General features: G+C 51.2%; 12 protein-coding genes across 12 annotated transcripts; 7 read left to right on the forward strand and 5 right to left on the reverse strand.

Annotated features, from left to right (window-relative positions):
- Positions 1-537: 537 nt before the first annotated feature.
- Asppvi_002208 (MIF domain protein) lies at positions 538-1514 on the forward strand (the record flags this gene model as incomplete). Its single annotated transcript, XM_043298200.1, has 2 exons — positions 538-861; positions 915-1514. 2 exons carry the CDS (start codon positions 538-540, stop codon positions 1512-1514), a joined length of 924 nt encoding a protein of 307 aa, XP_043154135.1.
- Positions 1515-1959: 445 nt separating this feature from the next.
- On the forward strand, positions 1960-2676 carry Asppvi_002209 (macro domain-containing protein; the record flags this gene model as incomplete). Its single annotated transcript, XM_043298201.1, has 3 exons — positions 1960-2041; positions 2093-2151; positions 2215-2676. 3 exons carry the CDS (start codon positions 1960-1962, stop codon positions 2674-2676), a joined length of 603 nt encoding a protein of 200 aa, XP_043154136.1.
- Positions 2677-3126: 450 nt separating this feature from the next.
- On the forward strand, positions 3127-3862 carry Asppvi_002210 (CENP-X/MHF2 family protein; the record flags this gene model as incomplete). Its single annotated transcript, XM_043298202.1, has 2 exons — positions 3127-3741; positions 3815-3862. 2 exons carry the CDS (start codon positions 3127-3129, stop codon positions 3860-3862), a joined length of 663 nt encoding a protein of 220 aa, XP_043154137.1.
- A 307-nt stretch (positions 3863-4169) lies between these two features.
- On the reverse strand, positions 4170-5819 carry Asppvi_002211 (tRNA-dihydrouridine synthase family protein; the record flags this gene model as incomplete). Its single annotated transcript, XM_043298203.1, has 2 exons — positions 4170-5615; positions 5670-5819. 2 exons carry the CDS (start codon positions 5817-5819, stop codon positions 4170-4172), a joined length of 1596 nt encoding a protein of 531 aa, XP_043154138.1.
- Positions 5820-6453: 634 nt separating this feature from the next.
- Positions 6454-8357, forward strand: Asppvi_002212 (WD40 repeat domain-containing protein; the record flags this gene model as incomplete). Its single annotated transcript, XM_043298204.1, has 4 exons — positions 6454-6475; positions 6532-7358; positions 7439-7885; positions 8163-8357. The coding sequence occupies 4 exons, from the start codon at positions 6454-6456 to the stop codon at positions 8355-8357; spliced, it is 1491 nt and encodes a 496-aa protein (XP_043154139.1).
- A 117-nt stretch (positions 8358-8474) lies between these two features.
- On the forward strand, positions 8475-9099 carry Asppvi_002213 (40S ribosomal protein eS25; the record flags this gene model as incomplete). Its single annotated transcript, XM_043298205.1, has 4 exons — positions 8475-8477; positions 8549-8594; positions 8789-8998; positions 9077-9099. The coding sequence occupies 4 exons, from the start codon at positions 8475-8477 to the stop codon at positions 9097-9099; spliced, it is 282 nt and encodes a 93-aa protein (XP_043154140.1).
- Positions 9100-9345: 246 nt separating this feature from the next.
- Positions 9346-10155, reverse strand: Asppvi_002214 (putative heme/steroid binding domain protein; the record flags this gene model as incomplete). The annotated part of the gene is made up of 2 exons (XM_043298206.1): positions 9346-9837; positions 9913-10155. 2 exons carry the CDS (start codon positions 10153-10155, stop codon positions 9346-9348), a joined length of 735 nt encoding a protein of 244 aa, XP_043154141.1.
- Positions 10156-11407: 1252 nt separating this feature from the next.
- Asppvi_002215 (GTR/RAG family Ras-related GTP-binding protein) lies at positions 11408-12830 on the reverse strand (the record flags this gene model as incomplete). Its single annotated transcript, XM_043298207.1, has 5 exons — positions 11408-11603; positions 11655-12338; positions 12387-12488; positions 12541-12647; positions 12825-12830. The coding sequence occupies 5 exons, from the start codon at positions 12828-12830 to the stop codon at positions 11408-11410; spliced, it is 1095 nt and encodes a 364-aa protein (XP_043154142.1).
- Positions 12831-13780: 950 nt separating this feature from the next.
- Positions 13781-14722, forward strand: Asppvi_002216 (putative short chain dehydrogenase/reductase; the record flags this gene model as incomplete). Its single annotated transcript, XM_043298208.1, has 1 exon — positions 13781-14722. The coding sequence occupies one exon, from the start codon at positions 13781-13783 to the stop codon at positions 14720-14722; it is 942 nt and encodes a 313-aa protein (XP_043154143.1).
- A 500-nt stretch (positions 14723-15222) lies between these two features.
- Positions 15223-17154, forward strand: Asppvi_002217 (putative acid phosphatase; the record flags this gene model as incomplete). Its single annotated transcript, XM_043298209.1, has 7 exons — positions 15223-15312; positions 15379-15391; positions 15454-15488; positions 15550-15565; positions 15640-15777; positions 15910-16224; positions 16283-17154. 7 exons carry the CDS (start codon positions 15223-15225, stop codon positions 17152-17154), a joined length of 1479 nt encoding a protein of 492 aa, XP_043154144.1.
- A 230-nt stretch (positions 17155-17384) lies between these two features.
- Positions 17385-21009, reverse strand: Asppvi_002218 (ribonuclease Z; the record flags this gene model as incomplete). The annotated part of the gene is made up of 2 exons (XM_043298210.1): positions 17385-20871; positions 20981-21009. The coding sequence occupies 2 exons, from the start codon at positions 21007-21009 to the stop codon at positions 17385-17387; spliced, it is 3516 nt and encodes a 1171-aa protein (XP_043154145.1).
- Positions 21010-21615: 606 nt separating this feature from the next.
- Asppvi_002219 (bZIP transcription factor) lies at positions 21616-23610 on the reverse strand (the record flags this gene model as incomplete). Its single annotated transcript, XM_043298211.1, has 2 exons — positions 21616-22517; positions 22572-23610. 2 exons carry the CDS (start codon positions 23608-23610, stop codon positions 21616-21618), a joined length of 1941 nt encoding a protein of 646 aa, XP_043154146.1.
- Positions 23611-25147: the final 1537 nt, after the last annotated feature.

Here is a 25147-nt window from a genome sequence, read left to right on the forward strand (position 1 = left end):
AGCAGGCATAACTTCCAGTTCCTTCCAGTGTATCAACACTCTGCATGCCGATATCTTACCATCTTATGAATTGTACTATGTCTGGTGGACCTTTTGGTCTTTAATTTTCTTTTTTCCCCCTCCATTTGTCGTCCTTGGGTGTTTGCTTCCTGCCGTGTGGAAGTGTAAATGAGCTTTCCTTATCCCGCACTCAATTGCAGGAAGGTGCGCAGAAGCCATACTCCAAGTTAAGCCAGAGGACCCGAAGCCGGAAGGAAGGGGAAACTGTTCTATATGTGGTAGTCTTTCTCTTCTGTTTCTCTCCTCCGCAGCGTACCAGCGATCATCAGCCATGGACTCAAGTTCGAGCTCAGGCGGGTGGAGAGTCCGTACAAGGAACTCGATGAGGTTAGTTTCAAGTCGAACAGACACTCTAAGGAATTAATCTGACGATTATTTGCTAGAATGGACCTCTCTTTCCTGCGAAGACGTCACAACTACTCGACGACCTCATCCACAAGTCTTTCTCCAACTGTACCGGTGCTTCAATCTCCCGCAATGTTCCAAGCGTTGACGAGCAAAACGGTCCCGGAAGAGACTTTGAAACAAAAGAACAAGTTGGAAAGAGCTGCAATCAAGCCGTCCATGTTCTTCGAGGATAAAGAGGAAGATGACCATGTTGTCCCTGATTTGAAACATGGCGTTTCTCCGGATGCTCAATCAGTCCACGTCGCGCACAGGAGCGTCGATGATGAGCAGTCACCTCGGACAAAGAGTCGCTACTGTGAAGACCTGTTCAACACTCGTGGCCCGCTTATCTCCCCAAGAACTCGCATCAGCAATGATTCCGTCGTTGTGATCGAAATCAAGACGAACTCGAGGGTGTGTCAATCATAGATTCAAGGTCGTTATCTGCGCTAACCCTTCTGTTTTAGATTAGTTACGACGATTCCAAACTTGCCTCTGACCTGACTAGCCGTTTGGCTCAAATCTATCAGAAGCCCGATGCCTTCATGATGGTCACTATTCAGCAAGATGCATGTCTCTATTTTGGCAACTCCACACTTCCCGCGTATTTGATGAAAGTCTTCGCCTTGCCATATCTCATCGCGCCAATTACCAACCTGCGAAACACGATACTTATTCAAGCAGCACTTCAGGACCTGCTTCATGTCGCGCCGAGCAGGGGTGTTGTCTTGTACATCCCAATATCTGAAGAGAACTTTGCAACAAATGGAGTGACTATGATGGGTGAAATTGCCCGGCTAGAAGGCCACGCCGAAGACCAGGATGCAGGGATACTCAGAAGTATCTCACGGTCGATGAGGCGAAGGATGAAATCAAACAGCACCACTAGTGCACCCTTGTCTGTAGCAACGACTTCCTCTTGGACTCCTGGATTCGATTCGCGTCGACGAGAATGGAACGATGCTGGAAGAAGGAATGTTTCCAGTGAAGGGGAATCGAATACAGTCAGGAAATCTAGGAGCATGCGAGACTCCGTTTGCCCCGTCGTTCAGGCCACGGATCTATAGGTGACGTTCATCAAACTCAGCCTATTCCGCCTGTCCATTCTTTACTGCGGCTTTGATCGATAATGGTGATGGGGTATATTGTTACTTTTCCTGGGAAATTGGGTATTCCTAGCGATTTTAAATGAACGCAGTGTGGAGCGGTATGAGGAAGATTGAGCCATTATGTAGCTAGTTCATTAGGACTCTAATTACAATCGTTCATTGCGATGTAGACTGTTCCTTGCTAGGCGTGTAATGGCGCAGTTAGACTCGTGTCGCAGCACCTTTCATTGCAGTGACTCATCACTTGGCTTCTCTGACACTTCTTTTTAAGCATAAGCAATGTGGTACGAATTCTAATTGTTACAAGAATAGTCGATGATACCTGCTTATTTTCACTTAATTCTAGCACCACTCTTCCACCACTAGCTTTCACAGGATATCGAACCCTCCAGTCTCAACCACAATGGATCTACCTGCAGTACAAGGCAAAATAACAGAGATTGAGGGCAACCTTTTTCATGCTCCAGACGGTGCAGCTCTAATTCGTGAGCAAACCCCTTGATCCCAGTGCGTCACAGTAACTGATTGCTAGACAGACGCCTGCAATTGCCAAGGGTCTTGGGGCAAGGGTATCGCGAAGGCTTTCAGAGACAAGGTAACCCAACCCACTAAATTGAATCTCTTCTTGAGCTCCTCAAGTAACTTACCTTGCAAATAGTATCCAGCTGCCTTTGCGATCTACCGTTCTCACTGCCAGAATCTCCAGTCCAGCCCCAGGTACAGACTTGAGCCTGCGCCGCGGGGCGAAGAGTCCCATGCAAGAAGCTCTCGAAACGTACGACTACCAGAGGGTACTGCGTTGATCATCCCTCCTCAGAAGAGCGACTCCGAGGCGAACGGCAAGAAACACTGGATCATTTGCTTATTCACATCTCGCGGCTTCGGGCGGGCCGTCAGTAGACCGGACGTCATCGTCAGGAATACCGAACTCGCTGTGGCAGATATGAAAAGGCAGCTTGCGGAATTACAGGCGGATCACTCTTCTCAGGAAGGGTCGGTTGGTGAGTTGTGGTCTTGTCGGTTCAATTCTGGGTTATTTGGAGTTGCTTGGGAACGCTCGCGGAGGGTTTTGGAAGATGCTGGGCTGGAGGTTACTGTGGTTCGGCCTCATGGGGGATGATAGGTTTCTTGTTGATAGGGGTTCTGTATAGAGTTGACCGCATTATGTGTTTGGAATAAGAGTGCGCGCTGACAGTTTCGCATCATTGAGCAAGGGTAGTACTCTGTACCTGTTCTATATTTATGCTACGGAGTATTAATATGGAGAATGAGCCCACATACAAATTCCCACAACGAAGTATCACGATTACCTACCTCTTGTATACTAGATTGCAAGTAATGGGTTTTCTAGTGTCCTAGCATAGAAAACCACAAATCAAGACCAGTGACGACGTCCAAGAAGTCTAAAGGGTGAAAGGATACAGATACTATGAACCACGTGACTTCGCGTTTCGGCCGCGACTCGTGTCTTCGGCCTCTCCGTGTCTTGAAGACAGGGCTTCCGATCACGAAGCATACACATATTACCGGGAAAAAAGCAACTTGATCTAGGGATCAAGTATTCTATAAAATGCCTCCTGAACGACAAGGCACCCAAAAGCGCCGGCGCCTCCCCTTCAATCCCCCACGACCGCGAGACACCATCACCGCCGCGGGGCCCTCAGCCTCAGCAACAGCATCATCCACCAAAGTCAAACCTCCTTCCAAAGCCGCCAAGGACACAGCCAATGCAACAGCATCGTCATCAAAGGGCACGCGCAAGCCCACCGGCGGCTCTACATCAGCCTCCTCTTCTCGCCAGAAAGCTCCCGCCCGACCTAGCGCCGCAGCTTCAGACTCAGGCTCCGAATCGCAGTCCGGATCTGAGGGTTCAGACGCTGGCAGTCGCGATCGCGAGAGATCACCCTCCGAAGAACCGGACTACATTCTAGCGGAGATCATGAATAATGATGAGGCTGATGACGTGATGTCGAGCGAGCCTGCTATCCCGCCCAAATTGCTCACCAGGTTATTACACCATCATTTCAAGAGTGAGAAGACGAAAATTGCGAAGGATGCGAATGAAGTTGTGGCTAAGTATGTGGATGTCTTTGTGAGGGAGGCTTTGGCTAGAGCGGCGTATGAGAGGGCTGAGGGGTTGGCTGATCGTCCTGGGGGGATATCGATTGGAGATGGGTTTTTGGAGGTATGATACCGCTCTCATTTGCATTGGACCGCGGAAAAGCTATTGAATGGATTTACTGACAATTTGGCTATAGGTCGAGGATCTTGAGAAGATGGCTCCGCAACTTGCTTTGGACTTTTAGCTTCAAATTTATCGGTTGCTTGGCCTGGATTGCAGTTCAAGGAGTCTCATTTTGGTCTATAATTGAGATACCAGCGGCATGACTATGATAGCATGAAACATCTATGCCCGAGGAGTATGAGATGCATTGATTAAACATGGCTTGAAGGACAAAGTGTCTATTCTCGAGATGCTAATGACACAAAACGCTATGCAAAAATCGTCAAATCTATTTACCATGATATCATGACCACGACATGTGTCATGGCGGATGAAGGCCAATATATATGTGGTTGTTTGAAGCTTCCGGATTGAGCAAGCCATTGGACTTAACCACTGACCAGACGATCCGGTGTCGCTGTACACGGGGTTGCAGCTTCAACTGGGTCAACTTTGGAGTCCGAGGTCGCTTTTGATTCTGACAAACCGTCTTTCTGAGCCTTATCTTCCTCTGCAAGTTCCTTTTTCTTCGGCCTCAAAGCTCCATTTTCCATGGCTTCCTCCGGCAAAGGTCGAATGTGAGGTTGACAAACCCACCAGGGTCTGCCGTATTCGGCGATTGTTGCCTTGGAGCCTTTCAAGTCTGCATCTGGAGCCACTTCGAACCGCTCTGGATATTGTTCGTATTCGTCGAGACCTTCCTTGACTGCCTTTTCGACGAGGAACAGAGTGTGCTCGAAAGCTGCCATATCACCTGGTCTGGACCTTGCAAGCGCGTCTCGTACATTCGTGTGCTTCGACACCATTGGACGCAGGATCTGGAAAAGATGCCCTTGCATCACTCCGAGACTGGGAGAATTTGGTCTCTTTGACTTGTCCCGTTTCTGCTTCTTTTTCGGAGGGCCGTCCTCAGCCTCTGCTTCCCCTGATCCTGTACGTGACACCTGCTCGGGCTCTTTGGGATCCGAAGGGAGGTAGAGAGGCTTCCGCTCTGGGACAGGGACTTCCAAGACATATTGATAGATGATGTCCAAGTATCGGCGGAAGATAGCATCGATGCGATACCCGCCCTTTCCGTTTCTACCCCTCCAATAATCACGTCCTTCGCTACCAACGGGGGGAGGTGTGCTGAAGATGGCCGGATCGGACAGGTTACCCTCTGCGCTCATTACACCGTCTGCGCCTGTTGCCTCCAGACAACGTTCCAGATCATCATGGTTCAGATTGTTCCCATTTGCGAAGATGACCGTCTCTGGCGGTAAATTGTCGCGCAGATATCGAATGTAGCTCCAGTCTGCCAAGCCTGTGTTATGACCCTTTTGCTCCCTTGTGCGTCCGTGAAGTGTGATTATGCTAGCTCCGGCGGACAATATCATTTTCGCATACTCCAGCGTCTTCTCTTTCGACTCCTGTATGCGGAACTTGGCTGTAATAGGGATGGGAAGCTCGTTATGCAGTCGGTTGATCAGTTTGTAGATCAAGTCCCAGTCCTCTTGGAGAAACGCTCCGTAATGGCCCTTCCGCGCAATACCTTGGGGGCATCCAAGATTGAGATCGACAGCGTCGCAGTAGGGTGCCACGTGTCGGGCAGCTTCTAGAAAATCATCGGGATCATTGGCGCAAAACTGTACGAAAAGCGGCCTGTCAAACGCAGGGTTGCCGTCAAGGTAGAGGGAATTGTCATTCTTGTCGAGACCAGCTCGGGTGGGCTGGAAATGTTGCCAGCGAACATTCGCTTGCTCTCGAAACAAGCGCGCATGATACATGGGGGAGTAGGCGAGTATTGGCTTCGGGTCATCGGGTGGCATGAACGAACGAGTCAGCATGCGCCAGGCCTGGGAGATGAATCGTTAGTCCGAATGCGCTGATAGGAGAGGCATGGGCCATACAAATTCGGATCTATCCACCATAGGCGCCACAATATACTTGGGACTTCCTATGCTTTCATAGAACTCTCTGCCGAGTAGCTTCTTCCGGGGCTCCGCACTTGCCCTCTCAGGCGCTTTTTGCGGAGCAGGCTGAGTCTCTGGCACAGTCATGTTTGCAAAGAATTGACGTCGGAGGCTAAAGGATGATGGCCCCAGCAGTGGGGTAAGAAAGCGCACAGTCCCTATAGTGGCTGATAGAGGAGAAACAGATATCTAGAAGAGCCTGACTTCGTCTGTGGCTTCCAGGCCAATCTAATCAACATTGCCTTTTTTTTTTCCCTGAGCGGCGATTATCCGGAACGGAAAAACAACAGAGCGGGTCTTATCTTATCAGTGAGCATCGCCGGTGTGGGCATTGCCATGAGTACAGAGTAGAAATCGAGAAGTTTCGTAAACAACCGAGGTTATTGAGGTCGACACTTGATCATTTCATTAGATTCTCAGCCTCTATACTAGGACGTGCATTCATTGAGAACACTGTGATTAGAATGACCTCCAATCCCGGCCGCAGGTCTGCTGTCTACTGGCTTATATAATCCGAACAGAAGCTTGGCAGTGTTTATCTTTCGAAACGGTCAATGAAAGACAGCAACAGTCAATTGGGATTTCTTCTGTAACCTTTTAGAAGAGTGGTATAGCTCACGTGCAGCATTATGAGTAACAATTGTCTTATTCGCTCCCGATAACTCGCTGCAGGTTTGACAAATTTATCCGGCTGCGTGTTATACGCTTGTAGCGAACAATAATGGACTCCACAGGAGCTGCAGGTAAGTTCAATGTGCACATACCACAAAATCAGACAGCTTCATGACCAGGGTGACAGGCTCATCGGCAGCTTTTCTATCGGAGGACGGAGCGTTTGCAGCTCAACTCAATGGCAAAGATCTCATCATTCACCTCAATCCTGTGTCTTTGGACTTTAAGGAGGTAGAAATTGTTAAGCTCAAAGAGACACCGACTAGGTTTTTGAGATTTTCGCGCCCAAAGCAGCTCGCTCAGTCAGACACCATCGGCAGCCAAGAAGAGAGCGCAGGACGACGTATCCTCTGTGCTAGCGATACCCGCATTCTGGTCTGGGACCTGCATCCCCTGCAGCTGCACGCTGAGATCGAAAATATCGAATCCGGTGCTCTGAACATTGACTTTGGAGCCGATGAAAACGAGATTATTGTATTCCATGCATGGAACACGAAGTTAACGATCTATTCCCTGGACAGTGGTCGAAGCCAGGTCATCAAATCTCCAAAGTTCTCTCATTATAATGGCTTCGGCTTTCGACCGCGAACGAGACAGTTTGCAATCCTACTGAAGCCGGAAACGTCCGACTTGTTGACCATCCATGAATATCGGTCCTACGAGCTTGTTAACCGTGTCAACCTACCGACGTCAGATGCTCAGGGCTTGAAATGGAGCCCCGATGGGAACTGGATCGCCGTCTGGGATGCGGCAAGTACGGGTACCAAACTCTTAATATATACAGCAGATGGAAACCCTTTTAGAACCTACAACGGCTCGCCTGAATCAGAAAGCGTTTTTGACCTTGGGGTGAGAAGCATAGAATGGAGCCCAGCCATTAACCAAGGCCATACTTCGGATCTGTTAGCTGTTGGGAAAGTTGATGGGACGATAGATGTCTTGAACACCAAAACGGTAAGTCGTTGTCCTCCGAGCTCTCTTGCTTGCTTGTAGAGTCCCATTGTGATTACGAGCAACGCTAATCACTGGTCCAGTTTTCTTGCTCGATGACGCTGTCACATGCATTCCCAATGGATCAGCCCTCGCTAAGCGCCTGGCACGAGAAATCTGTGACGGCGGATGGGAGACTTGGATACACGGAGTTGCCAGCATCTTCTGCCTTTAGCATGATTTCAGAGTCCACTGGTCCACCTCGGGGCGCATCAATCATGACCTTCAGTGCCAACGGTGCTTTTCTCAGTACAGTCGATCAGACACGGCCCAATGTTGTCTGGATCTGGGATTTGAAAACAGCGCCCGGTCTCGTCTCAGTTCTACTTCACGACCATCCGGTCCGACAAGTAGTCTGGCACCCTTCCAGGACCGAGTTCCTTGTAACTACCTCTAATAGTATTGTCCCCGCTATCCGGTATTGGTCGCTTGACAGACATCCGTCAGTTATCCCAATCCCGATTTCGCGAAGTGAAGGTGGAAAATACGACGTAAGATGGTTGCCTTTAAGTCAAGATAACGTGCCAGCTTTATGGTTCGGAACGCTCGAAGAATACGTGCTTGGTCATTTCGAATCGGAGGACGGCGCTCAGCAGTTTAAAATAGCTTACAGCGTGAATAACAAGTCATCAAATAATCATTGCTCGGACACGAGCAGATGATGCTAAATCCAGTTGGGCTACCGTTGGAAATTATGACCACTAATTTGGATTCTTATGATCGAGTATTCATCCTTCTTCTAGGCCTTCGCGCCGATGTGTTCTGCAGGCCGCAGATGACATACCCAAAAAGGAACTCAAGAAAGACGGATCAAGATCGCCATCACCAGCTCAGGTATTGAAGCCCCCCAAGGTGTTCGTCAGTATGATCCATCTATGCCACCTGGATATACTTCCCGCTGGCCAATCAAATCCTGGGGACGGAGCCATGCTAGCCGAGCCAGCATCAGCGAAGAGGGCTTAGGGTTCAGAACCACGTGATGCTGAGTCATCCCCCACTCAATTTCGCACTTGGGTATTCAAACTTCTAGCCGACGTTCTGTGCAGCTCTTCCGTCGAACATCCGCATCAGACAGTCAAAATGGTACGTTTTGGAGACGCCCTGTTCCATTAAGATTATGAAGAATGTGAGGCGATACTAACATTATTTTCAAGGCCGCCGGCGCAGGAAAGCAAAAGAAGAAGTGGTCCAAGGGCAAGGGTACGCAATTCCATCGTCTTCCCATCATATCACCCAGCACCGTTGAAGCCATCATCTTTCCACTTGAAAATGAACATACCACATCGGTTCCTATTTTGTCGGGAAGAAGAGCTTGTCATATGTCGGATTCAACGAGACTCAGAGTCGGAGACTGAACGAATACTGGATACTGACTTGTTGATTTCATCGTACAGTCAAGGACAAGGCCCAGCACGCCGTCGTCCTTGAGAAGCAGACCGCCGAGAGACTCCAGAAGGATGTCCAGTCCTACCGTCTCATCACCGTCGCCACCCTTGTCGACCGTCTGAAGATCAACGGCAGCTTGGCCCGCAGAGCCCTCGCTGATCTCGAGGAGAAGGGACAGATCAAGAAGGTCGTTGGCCACTCCAAGATGACCATCTACAGTATGTCGCCCCAGCCTGCAGAAGTTCCACAGAAGTGATCTTTTTAGAAGGGTTGATATGCTAACTAAATGCTTACAGCCCGTGCCGTTACCGCTGAGTAAACGATTTCCTACGAATATTTCTCGCGGTCCTTTTTTTATGCTACGAATGATATCACTATAAAATTCGGAAAGTCTGGCTGGGCGAATGATGTATTCTGGTGTGAAAGCACGTGCTACTGCATATGTCAAGTAAATTTGACTGAAATTGATCTCAGAAATCTGTTCCAACTTTTGCTTTACCGATCCGTAGATATTAGTCTGATCGTAACCATTATACACACCAGAGCAGCATCGCAACGGATAATATCAACCCACCACATCCCTCTTCTTAGGCCGCTGCTGCTTCGCCACCTTACAGAGCTCCCTCTTCTCCTTGGGCAAATCCTCCAATCCCACCACCTTCCCCACCTCAAAGTACTTCTTGTGGTTACGGAAGAAATTCTCCCAGTGAGCCACCTGCTTCTGCACCTTGCCCAGCGCCACCCTCCTGTCCTGCTCCCGCCGGATCTTCCTCTCTCCACTGCTCAGTTTCTTGTCTTCCTCCTCGTCCTCAAGGGGGATGAACATCTCCTCCACACCCGTAAGGTCATGCGTGAGGTCGTCCTGGAAGCAGCCCGTCACAAACGCACGGGTTGCATCACGGCCCGCGAAGAAGTTGTAGCCGCCGCCGGGGCCGTAGACGAGCGGATTGGCGGAGACGTCGAAGATGGTGCCGTTGACGGCGACGTAGATGGGGAGGGAGGGGTCGGTGCCGTTGTAGAGGGCGAGTTGGTCCGGTGTTAGGTAGACGGGTCCTTTCTGGTGCGTTGTTAGTACCATCGTCGTTGAAGCACGGCGGGACGAGGACAGTTAAGAGCGTGGGGACGGGCTTACAATGTACTGGACCAACACTGGCCATTTTGTAAACCACGGCCTGTATCCCCAGAGAACCGACTCGCCGGTCATGTAGTAGGAGAGCCCGCAGGATGCTACGACCAGCGTGAGCAGCACGCGGATGATGTCGCTGACGCTGATCCCTCGGTCATCGCTGCTTCGTCGCGGCGATGCTGATTTCGTGGGCTTGTTGGATGTCGAGGAAGATTGCTGGGGGACTTGTCTTTGGCGGAGTTCGGACATGGTGTTGGTTGTGGTGTTTAGACTATGCTGGATGGCATTTGGGATTGTTCTGTGCTGGTGTAGCTTGTATGCAAGTTCGGCCTAGAAGACCGAGGACAGATAGCTTCGACGTAATTCCGACTTCCCCGCCAGCTGTGTCTGGGCGATGAGTTGACGGTATGCGAGCGCGATGTGCAACTGGTATATAATCGAATTGATTGAGAGAACTGTCGGCTCATCATTAAGCAAAATTACCTATGAAGCAGATTGCTGGCTGTTTTTATTGTCGCTTCACCACACTGCGTCGATCTCACTCTTATCTCATCGAGCAAACACAGCACCTTACAACGCCTACTAGTATCCCAATAGCAAGAAAATTTGGACGAACATTGGCTCGCGATTATCATTAAGATCTATAGCTCCTGCGACAATATGCGTCTAGCCACTTGATAATGCTCATGAAATGTCTGAATATTTAGAAGCTATAACGCAGCCCACAATTTATCTTCGTTACCACCGTTTATGACTAAATCTCAAACGCGGGAAGTCGTTGACAACTAAAACCTAGAAAACTAATGATATCGATCAGCAAAAGCTCTCACTCAATCTTGCAAGAGCAGAAGAAAAGTGTTCAAAAATGTCAGACATCCAAGGAAGAAATTGCGCACAGAGCACGTCTAAGATGGGTTCTAGCGACGGCTAGCGTGGAAACTGCGAATGTGGAAAAGGTTTTCATCATTTAAGAGATGGGAGAAGAATTTCTGTTGCGAGCGAAAATCAAGCAGATGCACTTACCATCATGGTGAGTTAAACAGGTCGTTGGGAATGTCTGAAGTTGTTGAACACGCTGGATCTGCGATGTCAGTGGATCAAGCCAACATTATGCTCGATGCTAGAGAGGTATCGCTCTCTCTCAAATGCAGTATGAGTGGGAGAGAAGAAGATGAAGAAGATGAGAAATGAAACTTTTTAAAGCTCAGGAAAGGGAAAATTTCGGTAAGTGGGTCTGTGGTAGTTGATGCCTTGGTGCCTGATGCGTACGCCGCTGCTCTAATAGACGCAGTTACGGTCTACTAGCTTCGTCAAATTGAATTTTTGAATTCAGAATAATGTACCGTATGTATCAACATATCATGAGTAGCAGTGGTCTCGACAGTGAAAGCTACCATAGGACCATAGCCAAACACCTCAGGCTTCGAAGATATAGGCCAGAATAGAGGGTTTCGTCAAGTTTCTCAAATAATCGTCAAGTTCCGAGTGTCGTTCCATGTGCTCAGCTTCTTGATCCATGCTCGACCAGTTGAGGCTGCGTCTGCTCTTCATCTGCCTGATCTGTATCCTGGTCTTGCTCCCAGCTCCTTGAGAACACATCATTAAGCGCGTCTTGGAACGTACGGCAATTCATGTCGATAAGCCCCTTCTTCTCTTTCGCTTCAGGATTACGAATCACCGAGACAAGACATAGGTACCTTGAATAGTCAGTAAAGATTTCAACAATAGATGCGTCGGAGCAAGCTGACTTGTTCATTTCCATCAAATGTATCATGGTCTCATCGTGCAAGACAACATGACTTTCTGCCTCTTGTATTTGATCTCCCTTGGGCTTGCGGTCTGGGTGATCCCACGAATACAGCTCAGAGACGTCGACAATCACGTCTATGTAATCCGAGCACATTTCATAACATGACATATCGACGGGACGAGTGTCAGAGGCAATGTAGATTTTGCTCAGGACGTCAAAGAGATATGTCTTCTCGAAACCACAATTATTTGCAAGTGTGTTGATCAGATTTTCCAGGGTGGAGAGATTTGGAATCAGCTTCTGGATCACCTTGCTGAAAGCCTCGAAAACCGAGTAGTCGTAGATTGATGTCAAATAGTAGTGTACCGGAGCATTTTCGTAACCTGCATCACTTAATTCATCCGAGATGCGCTGCACTATGTCCTGAAAGGTATCTGTACGATATTCGTCTGAAAGCCCGTCAACCTTGTGGATGAAGACTTCGATATTGATGTTCGGGTAGTATTGCTGAACGGTCAGAATGGTCCGGTTCAACCGAGCAACGGAGTCTAGATAATCGTCCTGGGCATCGATCACCCATACGAGCGCGCCTAGACTGCCGAAGATATCTTCCAGGTCAAATGACGGCTCGAGGTACTCTAGCTGACCAGGAAAATCCCAGACTTGGAAGTCCATGAAAGAGCTAAAGATCGTGTAAGAACAAGATACGGCGGTGCAGGGGGGCACTTACTGAATCGAATCCTTCTGGATACGGGTCGTTGACTCCAGAAACAGTGTTTCATTTGGTGGCATCTTATGGAAGACAACACTGGCGATGGATGACTTGCCGCTCCTGAGTAAAGTCAGTAACATGTCTAAGCAACATTCAGACGCAGATAGCTCACCGGCGAAGTCCCATCAGAAGTAAGCGCGGTTTAGCATCTCGAGGCTTATTCGTGGCCAGATGGCCCGGTTTGCTTTGTACCGGCGGCCCCAACTGCTGGTTTGGAATCTGTGAGACAACGTAAGTCAGCTCAGCAATGGATCATTATTTGCGACGATTTGTCAATTCCATCGGAGAGACAAGCTTTGCTTTGGGCAAACCAATGGATCGTCAACGACGTGGCGTTTCCCGTGGTTCCCGGCATAGTTGCGACGAGGAAATTGACCAGGGAGCAGGCTTCCTTACATCCATGCCAAGTGAAGAGGCTTCAAAAAGGCGACGCAGTGAAGTAAGACAACTCAGTGATCCAATGTGCTACTTGAGGGTGAAGGTGCGACAATGGCAGGACAAAACCAATTAGAGAATGTCGAAAGAAGGTCAGACCTTCAGCCTCATGGCGAGGCGCGCTGCAACTGTGACTAGAAAATAGGTGCTGTAATATTGAATATCCAATATCCCCGAACACTGCATCCACGTGAGGGTATATACTATCCCAGTGAGCGCAGAACTGGAGAGAACCAGAACACAATAGGGAAGTTCCTGCGTAGGACGGACAMCGTCTAGCTCAATATGATATTGCAGAAGGTAGAATGACACGGTCCAGACAACCGTGCTATCAATACCTTGGATGTCAATGGCAGCGAGAGGGTCGAGTGTTGATAAAGGTGAAGATGCAGTGTGGTCTGGAGATAAGCCGGGGTAGGCTGGCTTGGCATTGAGCGTTCGCTGTGAATGAGTGTCAAACTGCCTCGCTCTGGATCTTCTTAAGAGCTATCCAGACGAATAGTGTAATTGCTATTCCCCAACTTCCACATCCAACATGCTTGCTGTATCATGAGAAGATGCTCCCTCGAACATGCTTGGTCCCTGACAAAATGAGACTAGTTGCGCATCACGATGGTCGACACGGCCACGATCCCGTGATGGATGATCTCATCGCACGATTGCGCCGTCAGAGACCGACCAGTTATTCCTCTACATAGCGAAGTAAGACGAATACACTCCAATGACTACGACTCTTTTTCGCACAGCTCTAATCCCACCGACTAAAATCTTATTGACTAGCGCTGACTAACAGGAGTCGAGGTCGCCAGTGGTATATATATAACTCTCATGCGCAGTTTGAGCTGAAACTGCATCCCTTTGCGCCTACGCCCGTCATCCCATCCAGGAGCTACTTATCGCCAACGACCCTCTATACAATGCTGCAAGTACCGGAGGCATTAAAAACCGCGATCGGCTATATTGGCGCTGCATCCACTTTTTATCTTGCCGTACAAGTCGCCCGCCATTTCTACTGCTACCTTCGACCCTCCAGTCTTTCGCGCTACAACCCCCCCGGAAAAGATGCTTGGGCTCTGGTGACCGGCGCCAGCGATGGAATAGGTTTTGGGTTTGCCCAGGAACTCTGCAAGCGTGGATTCAATGTCTTCCTACACGGTCGGAACCACGATAAGTTACTACGAAAACGGGACGAGCTGCTGGCCGAGTTCCCCAACGCGAAGGTTCGGATCATCGTCTTCGACGCGTTTAAAAGCTCTGAAGATCTCAGTTGGATTGCACAAGAGATTGGCGACGCCCGTCTCACTGTTCTGGTCAACAATGCTGGAGGAGGAGTGAACCCGTTCCAGCGGCTGGCGGAGCTCTCACATGAAGACGTGCAGGCAACAATCAGCCTTAATTCTACTTTTACGGCGCAAGTCACGCGCGTCCTGGTGCCAGTTCTGGAAAAGAATAGCCCGAGTCTCATCCTCAACGTCTCTTCGGCAGCAGCCTATGTGATGCCGACCCTCACAGTATACAGCGCCTCCAAGGCATTCGTGGAATCCTTCACCCGGTCGCTGCAAGCTGAAATGACGCTCGACGGGAAGGATGTGGAAGTTCTCGGGCTACGAGTGGGAAATACTAATAGTCATGGGAATGATGTGGCCGTGGGCCTATTCACCCCAACCTCTCGCACTCTGGCTTCAGCGGCCTTGAATCGCGTCGGATGCGATGGACCGGTTGTCTGGGCGTATTGGCCGCACTCCCTCCAGGGTCTGAGCTTTCATCTAATTCCAGGCAATGTGCTGATTCAAATATTGGGGTCCCGTCTCAGAGTCATGAAGCGGGAGGCTGAAGCGAAACAGGCGAAGAAGAGGTAGTATTATTTGACGAAGCGAACACGCTGGAACTATTGACATTATTGAATAGCAAGCGTCATCGCTGATGCTGCTTAGTGCTAACTGAATTTTTGGCTGCGCCAAGCCTTCATGTCTGTATGTTATCGCACATAGTCAACCTACTCAGCTCAATTATTTAAATATGATTCACTTGACCCCGTCCGTAGTGAAAGAATTTCTCGAGGTCAGTGTCTGGAGAGAATCCAGGAATTGTAGAGATGGAAAAGGGACTAAAGAGACGTCGATCTCGATGAGAGCGACAGGTGATCCTCGGCACTGCACTGATTGGCCCCTTCCCTGCGCACCGTCCGTTGGCGTCATCAAGCGCCCAACCCGAGTCACCGTAGATACTTCCTTTCAGTACGAGGTGCAGTATTGATTTTGCACCCAATTGCTATTCTTCTGGGCTCCTTCTGTGCAAGGCCCCTTTTTAGTGTCGCAAGAATCATTTTACTTCTTCAGTCCTACGTGAGCGGTTACCAATGACGACTCTTGTGCCCCGTGAGCCTTACTCCAAGGAAGAGCTCGAGAAGCTCTATCCAAAGGAGCTTCAGCTTCAATTGGTACAGGTGGTACGTGATGAGATAAAATATGTTTTCCCGGGCCGAGTCAATCAAGCGTACTGAGTGAGAATGTAGTTCCTTCGTCACGGTATGATATTTCCTGCTGTCGAAATATCTCCGAGCAATTGGATCTAAGAACGGTTATTCAAGGTGAACGGACACCGGTCTCCTCACGATTTCAGAATGTGAGTAACATGTCCATTTCTGACCTTACTGATGCATGGGGCTCGAGCTGACATCTTCAAGGCAGGCCTCGCGCCGTGTAAGGACCCCCGCACCGAATTCGCGATCGCCCTTAGCGTTACTGCTCGTTCCTAACTTGATGACCGCTCAAAGATTGGCCGTATTGCAATGTTGCGCGTCGGATGATCCAGATGGCAGCCAGTGAGAAAGACCTCTCATCGTGGAATGGCTTCCAATGGCGAAGAAAAATGGAAGCCTTTGGTGACAGAGACGAGTCCGTTGTTGCCGTGGGTGCGTCGKGTGACATAGAGGGTATCTGGCAGGTCCCCTGACTTCCGAGGACGCAACTGGTAGTAGAGAGGACTCGATAGCTGACTGGATATACGCTTCGCGACTTTCACAGCCAACATGGTGAGTTGACAGATAGAGGGCGGGAGACCACATTTGAGCTGGGCCAGCGCCTGAGACATCTATACGTCGATCAGCTGGGTTTCATGCCAAAGATCAAATCGGATACGGAAGATATGTATCTTCGCGCCACGCCTATCCCTCGTGCTCTCGAGTCTCTCCAGCAAGCCTTCTGGGGCCTGTACCCGGCCAGTGCGCGTACGCAAGACTTCCCTCCGCCGGTGATTGTTGCTCGCTCTTTCTCGGATGAGACGCTCTTTCCCAATGAGGGTAACTGCCGGCGATTCAGGCAATTGGCCCGGCTATTCGCTGATCGTGCTGCGAAAAGATGTACGCTTCTGCTTCAGAATCAAAGATGTGAAATTTGAGCCTAATGATAGCGCTACAGGGAACGAGACCGAACAAATGAACTACCTCAACAGCATCTGGTCGAAATGGATGCCCGACGCCTCCCCCCAAATCGCCGTCGACTCCCATCCCCGGCTCTCCGGTATCCAAGACACGATCAACGCGACCGACGCCCACGGTCCCGCCACAAGGCTACCCGCGGAGTTCTACGACAAGAAAGCCCGCGAGTACACCAACACCATCGCTGTCGACGAGTGGTTCGCCGGATACGCGGAGAGCAGGGAATACCGGAAACTCGGGATCGGCGCCCTGATGGGCGACGTGGTCGACCGCATGGTCAACGCCGCTGCCAACGGCGGCTGGCGCAGCGAGCTCTCCGCCTCCGGCTCGTCCGCGGAGAACGGCAAGGCGATCAAGTTCGCCATGAGCGGGTGCCATGATACCACCCTCGCCGCTATCCTGGGCAGCGTGGGCGCCTTCGACGCCAAATGGCCGCCTTTCACCTCTTCCATCGCTATTGAACTCTTCTCCCGCGCAGAGAACGCCCCCGCGTCTTCACCTTCCCCGTCCGCCAAGCAAAGAGGCCTTCTCTCGTACCTCACCGGCCATGATGCCTCGCCCTCGTCCGACACCGACCGCGCCCCGCTTTCCTCTCTCCCGAACTCAACTCGGCAGGCGCTGCAGAACCACTACGTGCGTATCCGATACAATGACCGCCCCGTCCGGATTCCCGGCTGCGCGGCGAAAGCGGAGAACCATCTCCCCGGCGACGAGACCTTCTGCACGCTCGATGCGTTCAAGGAGATTGTGGATAAGTTCACGCCCACGAACTGGAGGGAGGAGTGTGTACAGAATCTTGGGGAGGGCCTGTACGGTAAAGACGATGCGGAGAAGGCTGTTGCCGGGTTCTAGTAATATCTTCGGGACCAGTTTATAGAGAGTAATAACTTCATATAATCCAGTAGAATTGAGATAATGGATGTACTTGAATAGCACGTTTTGTAATATTGTGGMTTGGCTGGTAAATTATATCACCGATAAAAGTCTTATGTATATGCAAGCATACATGGCACGAAACGCAGCCACGGATCCAAGCTGTCTATATGTATTCGCTCACAACTTTTCATCCATCCTGGACTACTCTAAACAGCATCACCGCTCTTCGTCCGCATACTTGGACTCGAGCGCCGTCCGCCCCGACCCATACTCCTACTCTGACTACGACTGCGATTGTGCTTCCCACGCCAGAACCGATCCATCCACTCATCGTCGCTCGAGCCCCATCCGCTCTCGCTTTCGCTGGCGCTCCACACAGACCGACCCTGGTCGATATCCATGGCCTCGCCGGCAGCGGGAGCAGATGCAGACGCAGGCTCAGGCTGCGGGGCTCCCTTCTTCTTGTTCTTTTGCTTCTTCTGCTCTTTCGCAAGGGCGTCGGCCGCTTCGCGGATTTTCTTCTGCCTGTTTGCTTCGACTGCTGAGGCACGCTCGAGGATATCGAACAGCTTCTCGACCGCAGGGGCGAAGGCCTGCGCGATGGGAATGTCGCCGACGCGGATGCGCATGTAGTCGAAGGCGGCGGTGACGGGAGCTTTGAGAGGGGGTTTGTTTTCCGTGACGGTAAGGGTTGAGGGTTCGGCTGCGGGTTCGGGCTCGTCGTCGGGAACGTCGAGGTCCTCGCGGACCATGGGGGCGGGCTTAAGTTGGGGGTCTGGTTTTGCGGGGCCGGCGCCGTGATCGACGTGTGCGACTTTTTGGTACCGCTGGCTGAAGTGGGTGAGGACGACGGTGCGGGCTTGCATCATGCGGCCGACTTCGAGGGCTTCGGAGGTGGTGGAGTGTTTCTTTGCGATGGCGGAGACGGCCATGTCGTCTTGGAAGGTGGCTTCGTGAATGAGCACGGTTGAGTCGCGGCCGATGGTGGCGAAGTTGGCGGAGGGACGGCAGTCGCCGGAGAAGGAGAGCTTGAAGCCGTCCGGGAAGACGAGAGAGACGGCCATGGCACCGCGACAGTGAGAGACCCTCGTTGTGAGGATATCGGCGAGCCCCGTGGCCTGGCGCAGGAGCGGGGTCACAGGGGAGGAATCGTCGTTGAAGTCGAGGGTGGACGTCTGAGGCCGGCTCCCGTCGGCTTCAAACCCGGGGTAGGAGCCGTCGTCACGGCAGTGACGGTAGGTGAATTTTGTCTTGAAGTCTCCGTTGACGTAGCTGGGATGAGCAGCCAGAGGCACTAGCTTTCCAAAACCGTAGTCCTCGACGCCAGCATACTCCTCGAGCCAGCCGATCATCATCTCCTCGGACACGACGAACAGGCGTTTGTCTTGGAGGATCTTGCGTATGTCGGTCTCGACGCCGCTTGTTCGGGGTACGCCGTTCGGGTAGTTCGCACGGAACCATTCCTTGATGACGGAAGCGGTGCCAAGATGATGATCAGCGTGGAGATGGCTGATCCAGATCAGCCGAAGGTTTCGCAGCACCTCTTGCAACTTCTTTGGTTCGTACATCCGCTTGAGCTGGCCGATGGTGTTCTCGCCACAATCGAGCAGATAGGATCCCACCCCAGGCACATTGACGAGAGTGCTGGAGACGTTGCGATACTTAGACGGCGAGGACGAGCCAGTTCCCAGAGTGACAATCTCGACGTTGGCTCCAGGAAGGTCTTTACGAAACTCGGCCAGTTCCTCTTGAAATTGGGGTTTCATGACCCGCCTACGGATGGCAGTCACCCGCTGCTCGATGGAGCGAGGGATCTTCTGCACGGTCTCGGCAGGATTGAACAGTGGCACGACCTCTGAGCGGTTAAGCTCGAACTTGGGTTCCATGTCGATGACCAGGCCGGGTTTAATCGGTTCGAATGGCGAGTTGCGGATCATTTCCTTGGTCGTCTCTGATTCGCACGTAGGAGTACCTGGCTGTGGCAGGGTCTTGTTATCGTGAACCGGGACGGGGTAATTCTCGCCGCGCAACCTAGCCAGCCTGATGGAGGAACCTGCCACGCTACTCAGTGCCAAGTAGTTGGGACAGTAATCCGTGCTGGAGACGGTGTGTTTGCAGTGTGACATGCGAGCGACAAACTCGCGGAGGCGAGGATGGTCACCCACACCAGGTCCTAGAATCCACAGGAAGGCCTCTAGTCCCGTGGTGACAGCAGCCGAGTTCCATTCCGGCCGATCAACCAGATCATCCACGTAGTCAGAAGTAGGCAGATCGATGATTGCCAACCCCTTCCCGAGCCGTGTTGGACCCAAGACCATATCCGGGGTGACGGTCTCTCCGTCCTCAGACAGCACATTCTCGCCCTTCGTCAGGCGCGCAAAGTTGGGACCGGCGCGAACCTTCAGCTCCTTCGCCTTTTGTGGATCAAATTTACCTCTGAGATCATGGTTGCGCACGATGTAAGAAACTGCCTCATCGCACCGTGTCGTGGGTGGGAGTTTCTCCACACTGGCTCCAGGCCAGGGTTGACGCACGAGCACCTTGATGTCAGGAAGTGGCTTGTCACTTCCAGGAGCAGGGCCATTGTACGGCTTGAGGTCTTTGGTTTCGGGGTCCCGGATGAACATGATCGCAGGCATCCTGACTTCTGCCAAAGGAGTCTCAACGAGAGCATCCATCCTCCACGACGAATTAAACATGTCGGAGATGACCGATTGCCTCATGATGTGGTCCTGGGCGCGCTGGTCCAGAGCAGGCTTGTCAGCGTCGCGCTCCTGGAACTCGTCCAAGCTCCTCTTCCTCGGACTCTGAGGCCCGGCTTGAGGCGATGTCCTTCTCGACCGCTGCGACGGCGAGGGTCGAATGGGCATGGCCCACACTTTGATGTTTCTGTCCGACCAGGTCGGCTGCTCGAAGGGATCAGCGGCGCGTGCCTGAGAGCCAGACTTGGACAGAGTCTCCGAGTCGTACTCCCTCGTGAAAACCGGCATCCCCTTGCGAAAAACAAATCTCCGCGCAGTGGCCAGGGTGTGCGTCAGGTTCCGACCACCATGAATCGTCAACGTGCCTCTGTCAGCCTGCCCGTCCTGCTGTTGCTGCTGGGACTGTTGTTTAACATGCGGACCGCCACGGCCCTTGGCCTCTTTCTCACGCGCTGTAAGCTCCAGCGCACTCGCGGCGCTCGCCAGCCCATCTGCCAACGTGAGGATCACACCGATCAACCCGCCATTATTCGCCCACTCCGTCCGCCCCGTAAGAAAAATATCCGTGAGATAGGATAGCTTGACACCGCGCTCCGTACACGCCCGCTGGGTCCCCTCCGATATCTGCCCAAAGAAATACCGCTTGTCTGGGAAATGTAGGACGACGGTCGTACCTGGCGTATCGGCCGTCGGCGTCGTCAGCACCTGATAGTAGAACTTCATTGGTTTGTTTCCCACAGGGGAAGTAGGTATAGAGACGAAGCCGGAGTCTTGGCGCGTAGCAGGGTTGTATAAAATGTAGGTTTTCCCTCGTCTGAATTCGAGTTTGGGGGCTCTGAGAAGATAGGCGTCCGGATTGATCTCGCGGCGAAGGTCGCGTGTTCGACGAGCCTTGAGCGGACGATCGAAGTACTGGTGTGAGACTGGCGATTTGGGAGGCCCAGATATACTTTCGTAGACCCGACGACGCGACTTGAGGTACGACGCAGCTCTGGAGAAGCAAGAAGAGCCTGCTAGCGACGGAGCCAGGCGAAAGGCTTTGGTGAAGAGCCTCCCGGAGAAAAGAAGGGAAGCCAATGTGGCTGCTGAAAAGCTTTCACCGAAGGAACGAATGGCACTGCGCAATCATTGCAGAATCCAAGAATGAGTCAACAGAGAGCTAGCCGGGTCTGGATCCGAAATTAGGTGACTTCTTCCTGGATGAGTGACTTTGTTTGTGAGTCAGGGTATCGGAGCTGCTGAAGTCATCCAGAATAATTTGGTTTTAGTTTTGCCTCCGCCCGAAGAATCTTGGCGCGGTTTGACGGTGGAGGTATAGACTACATCCACCGATTGAAACGCTCCGAATACTCAGTTCTTAGATTGGATAATTATTTTGAATAGCTGCAGCTTATTCTGACTTTTGATCTTATTCGACTAAAGCTATGTCGGTTCCTAATGGCCAATGGGCCAGGCGTCCAATTCCTATTCCCTTCCCAAACAGAAGCGAGACCTGTTCTTCAATACACCGAGACTCCAATAACCAGGATTGACAATCGAACGAGAGGTAAGGGAGAGAAGACGAAGGAGGCGCAAGACGCAGATGTACAGTCAAATGCCATGAACAAAGGAAAGAGGGGGAGTATGTATCCTCACAGGAGATTGATGCTCACAAGCCAAATCAGTACAACTATCGAAAATGAAATTTACAAATCCTATACGTATCACAAATGCTCGGCCGCGCGGCGTGGGGGAATCATGAAAGATGGGAAGTCATCATAGAGACGCGTTGGAAGGCTGCCTCCATACTGTGGCAAAGAAGGGCAAAGCGGTCTGCAATAGCCTTGGACTCATTCTCGACGATCAGCTCAAATGCAGGCATCGACTTTTCAGATTGGATGGTGCAAGAGAAGTCCACAGGGAAGTCTGACGACGAGTCTCTGGCGGGGGAGTCGGCGAAGAGGGCGAAAGCAGGGTCAGACTCGTCAATCTGAACATCTGGGTTCTCGACACCAACAGGGGAATCATCCATCTGCTCCTCTGTGTTTGGCGCCCGCTCAATCATAGGGAGTTCATTCTTCGCAGACGATACCTCTGGCAGACATGCTCCGAACAAGGTCGAGCTCTTTCCGGAGAGAATCTCTGTGTCGAGGGCGGGACCCTCGGGAACCTCCAGGACAGCAAAGACAGGTGTGTTGCCATAGCTCATGTCAATTCCGGTGTTCCAAGCCCCATTGTTAAGGCTCATCGCAGAAACATCCATCGTTTGATTAGGAACCATGACCATGCCAACCTGAGGGTTCTGAGGGATTGGGAGACCGTGATTAGGAGTGGCCTCTCTGGGCATGCTAGCTTGCATGGACGGCTGCCCCATGGGTTGTGTTTGAGACTGAGGTTTTATCTGTTGCTGTTGCTGTTGTTGCTGTTGCTGTTGCTGGGATTGAGGGACCTGGCTTTGAGATTGAGGAAGATTGGCAGCGGGGACGCCATTGACGCTCATCTCGTCTAGGAACTGAGAGAAATGAGGGGAGGAGAGGAGCATGCGAGCAAGGTCAGTGAGGCGAGCATTTTCCTCGTACAAAACACGATTCTGAAGACGTAGTTCGTGGGCTTCATTGGTTCGTGCAGCGACCTCTGACTCAAGTTGGCCGATATATTCTAGTCCATGTTAGTACTGCGGATATGGTCCCTGTTCGAGAGTTGAAAGCATACCCTTTCTGCGCGACCTGAAAGCGCGTGCCGAAACCTTGTTGCGCAGCTGCCGACGTTCCTTGCTACTGAGTTTCTTCCCTTCCTCACTGGCAAGTAACCTTTCATCTTCATCCATATCCTGCTCGTCCTTCTTCATCTTTGCCATCTGAGGCAAGGACGACGAGGGCGATGGCGTGTCCTCGACAGTGCCCATAGCGTTCTGTCTCATCTGCTGCAAAAGGCGCGTAATACGTTCCTCCACGGCAGGGTTCGTGGCGCGAGGGGGCTGGCTCTGCTGTTGCTGTTGCTGCTGCTGTTGCTGCTGTTGCTGCTGTTGTTGCTGCTGTTGCTGCTGCTGCTGAAATTGCTGCTGCTGTTGCTGCTGACGAAGCATCTCATGTTGTTTTTGTTGTTGTTGAGCAGCCTTTGCCATGGCTGCTTGTTGCTGGTGCATTCCTGGATACATGCGGCCGACCTGAGTGGAAGGCCCGGCAGGAACGACTTCGTGACCTCCAAGGGCATTGGGATCGATGAATTGATTCTTGTTGACATTCGGTGAGAGATAGTAAGGAACTGCGCCCATGCCGTCAGACTCCAAGTCCATTTCAGACGGGTTACGAGAAGACATGTTGTTGAAATCGAATGAAGTGTCTTCCCGCTTCATGTGGCTGCTAGCGAACATGTCGCCATTCATCTGGTAAGCAGGGCTGGCGTTACCGAACGTCACGCCGGCCATCTGATTGAAGTTCATTGCTTGAGCTAGAGCTCCTGGTGGCAGACCAGTCTGCTGCTTGTGTTCGTCATATTGGTGGCTAGGCCCTTGGAAAGCCATAGGTGAGTGACCATTGGCAGCGAATGTCGCACTGCGAACATCGCCGGCGGTGAAATCTGAGCTGGGGAGAGAAGGCTGGCTTGCTAGGATGGCTTTTGGTCGGGCCGGTTCGGCGGATGTGTAGGTGAGTTGATCGAGGTTGATGAAGCTGTCAATGTCCTGTTCGTACACGGTCGGCATGGGCGAGGTTGATGATGACATGACCGTAGGTTCTGCCAGAGTCGCCATTTTGTTGATGGACTGCGAGTACCTCCGATATCGAACGAATGAAGCGTCCGGTCGATCAACGATGGGTAAGTGATGGAGTGATCGGGCAGCTGAATATATGTATGTAGCGAATGACGGTAGAAGGGCGTGATAGAGGTTTCAAGGATGTACGTATATGCGAGTTTCTAGAAGGATATCGTTCGAGGAAAGAATGGATAGGGAAATGAAGTCGAGAAGATGAACCAAAGGGTCGAAATCAATGGAAACGGTGAGAAAGGTGATAGGATAAGGCAGTCGAAGTTGCAGTAACGGTAGGATGGGTCAGGCAGATTGCAGTAGATCGACCGTGGAAAGGTTGAAAGATAGCAAATAGACAGATAGGTTATGAGGGATCCGAGACTGTGAAGCAGAACAACAGGAGTCGGGAGGTACCACAGATGGTCGCGATAGATCTAGGAGTCTGGAGGAGACACTACTATCTAGGAGGCCTGCGAAGTGGGCACTTTGTCCTCTCCAGGAATAGAAATCAGGTTACCTTAGGTAGAGCGGCTTGCGCGTCCCCCCGCTGACTCAGCCGCGAGAAGCGGAGTCCTTCGTATGCTGTGGCTGTTGATTGGTTGGAGCTCTAGGGCTAACAATGCTGCACCCTAAGGAGGTGATCCACCCCTTCTCAGTCCCGTATTGTTACTGTCTTGGATATGGCAAGTCTTGTGGACAATCAGGAGATCTTGACCAAGATCTGGCAGTTTGTTTACTTTCTAGTCGATCATTGGAGATCCTGTCAACAAGAGATATGCAACCAGTTGACTGCCTGCATGTTATGCTGAGCTTATGTTATCTTTCATCATCAGGTAGGAATACGAGAACTATTTCCCATCAGATACTATTAAGGTAGGGTACGGTATTATTCGGTACCCCTGACCTTCGCCCCAAATAAATCCGTCCAAGATGGTCCTCGTTTGGTGTTTTGTCCTTTGACGCTTTGCTGTTTCAAGTCTGTTTGTCCGACGAAACTGCGCTCCTCATCCCTTTTCCATGGCACTAGGCTTTAAATTAATTGGTTGCCCTTCTCGGAACATGCTCCATTCAAACCCTAGGTCCGTCTTTGAGAATGAAAATGACGTTGGTGGCTCTGAATTGGCCAATGATATGAGAGTTTTGCTTTTAATTTGATGAGACCTTTTTCCCTGGAAATGGATAAATGCCGGATGGTCACATATTTGAGTCTGTTATGTTGCTGAGACATGAAACTCGACATTGAACCATCTGTGCTTCATCCAAGAATTCTGGGCATATTTAAGTATCCCTGGGACAGAAATCATTACATTCCAGTCGTTAGCACGAAACAAACAGACGACGGAGAGACAAGAGGTAGAGCTTCGTATGCGGACCAACTGACGAAAAGGACAGTGCAGACGAAAGGCTTTTGCTAAGTTGAATCTTCACTAATAGTGGTCGTCTTTTGACATCTACTATGAGATAGACAATGACTAGACCGAGCAGCTCGTGGAGATCACTGCTCTGCCTTCTTTCGGATATCAGCGTTGTTCTAGAAGGC

Source organism: Aspergillus pseudoviridinutans (genome assembly GCF_018340605.1).
Source record: "Aspergillus pseudoviridinutans IFM 55266 DNA, scaffold_2, whole genome shotgun sequence".
NCBI classification, from domain to species: Eukaryota; Fungi; Ascomycota; class Eurotiomycetes; order Eurotiales; family Aspergillaceae; genus Aspergillus; species Aspergillus pseudoviridinutans.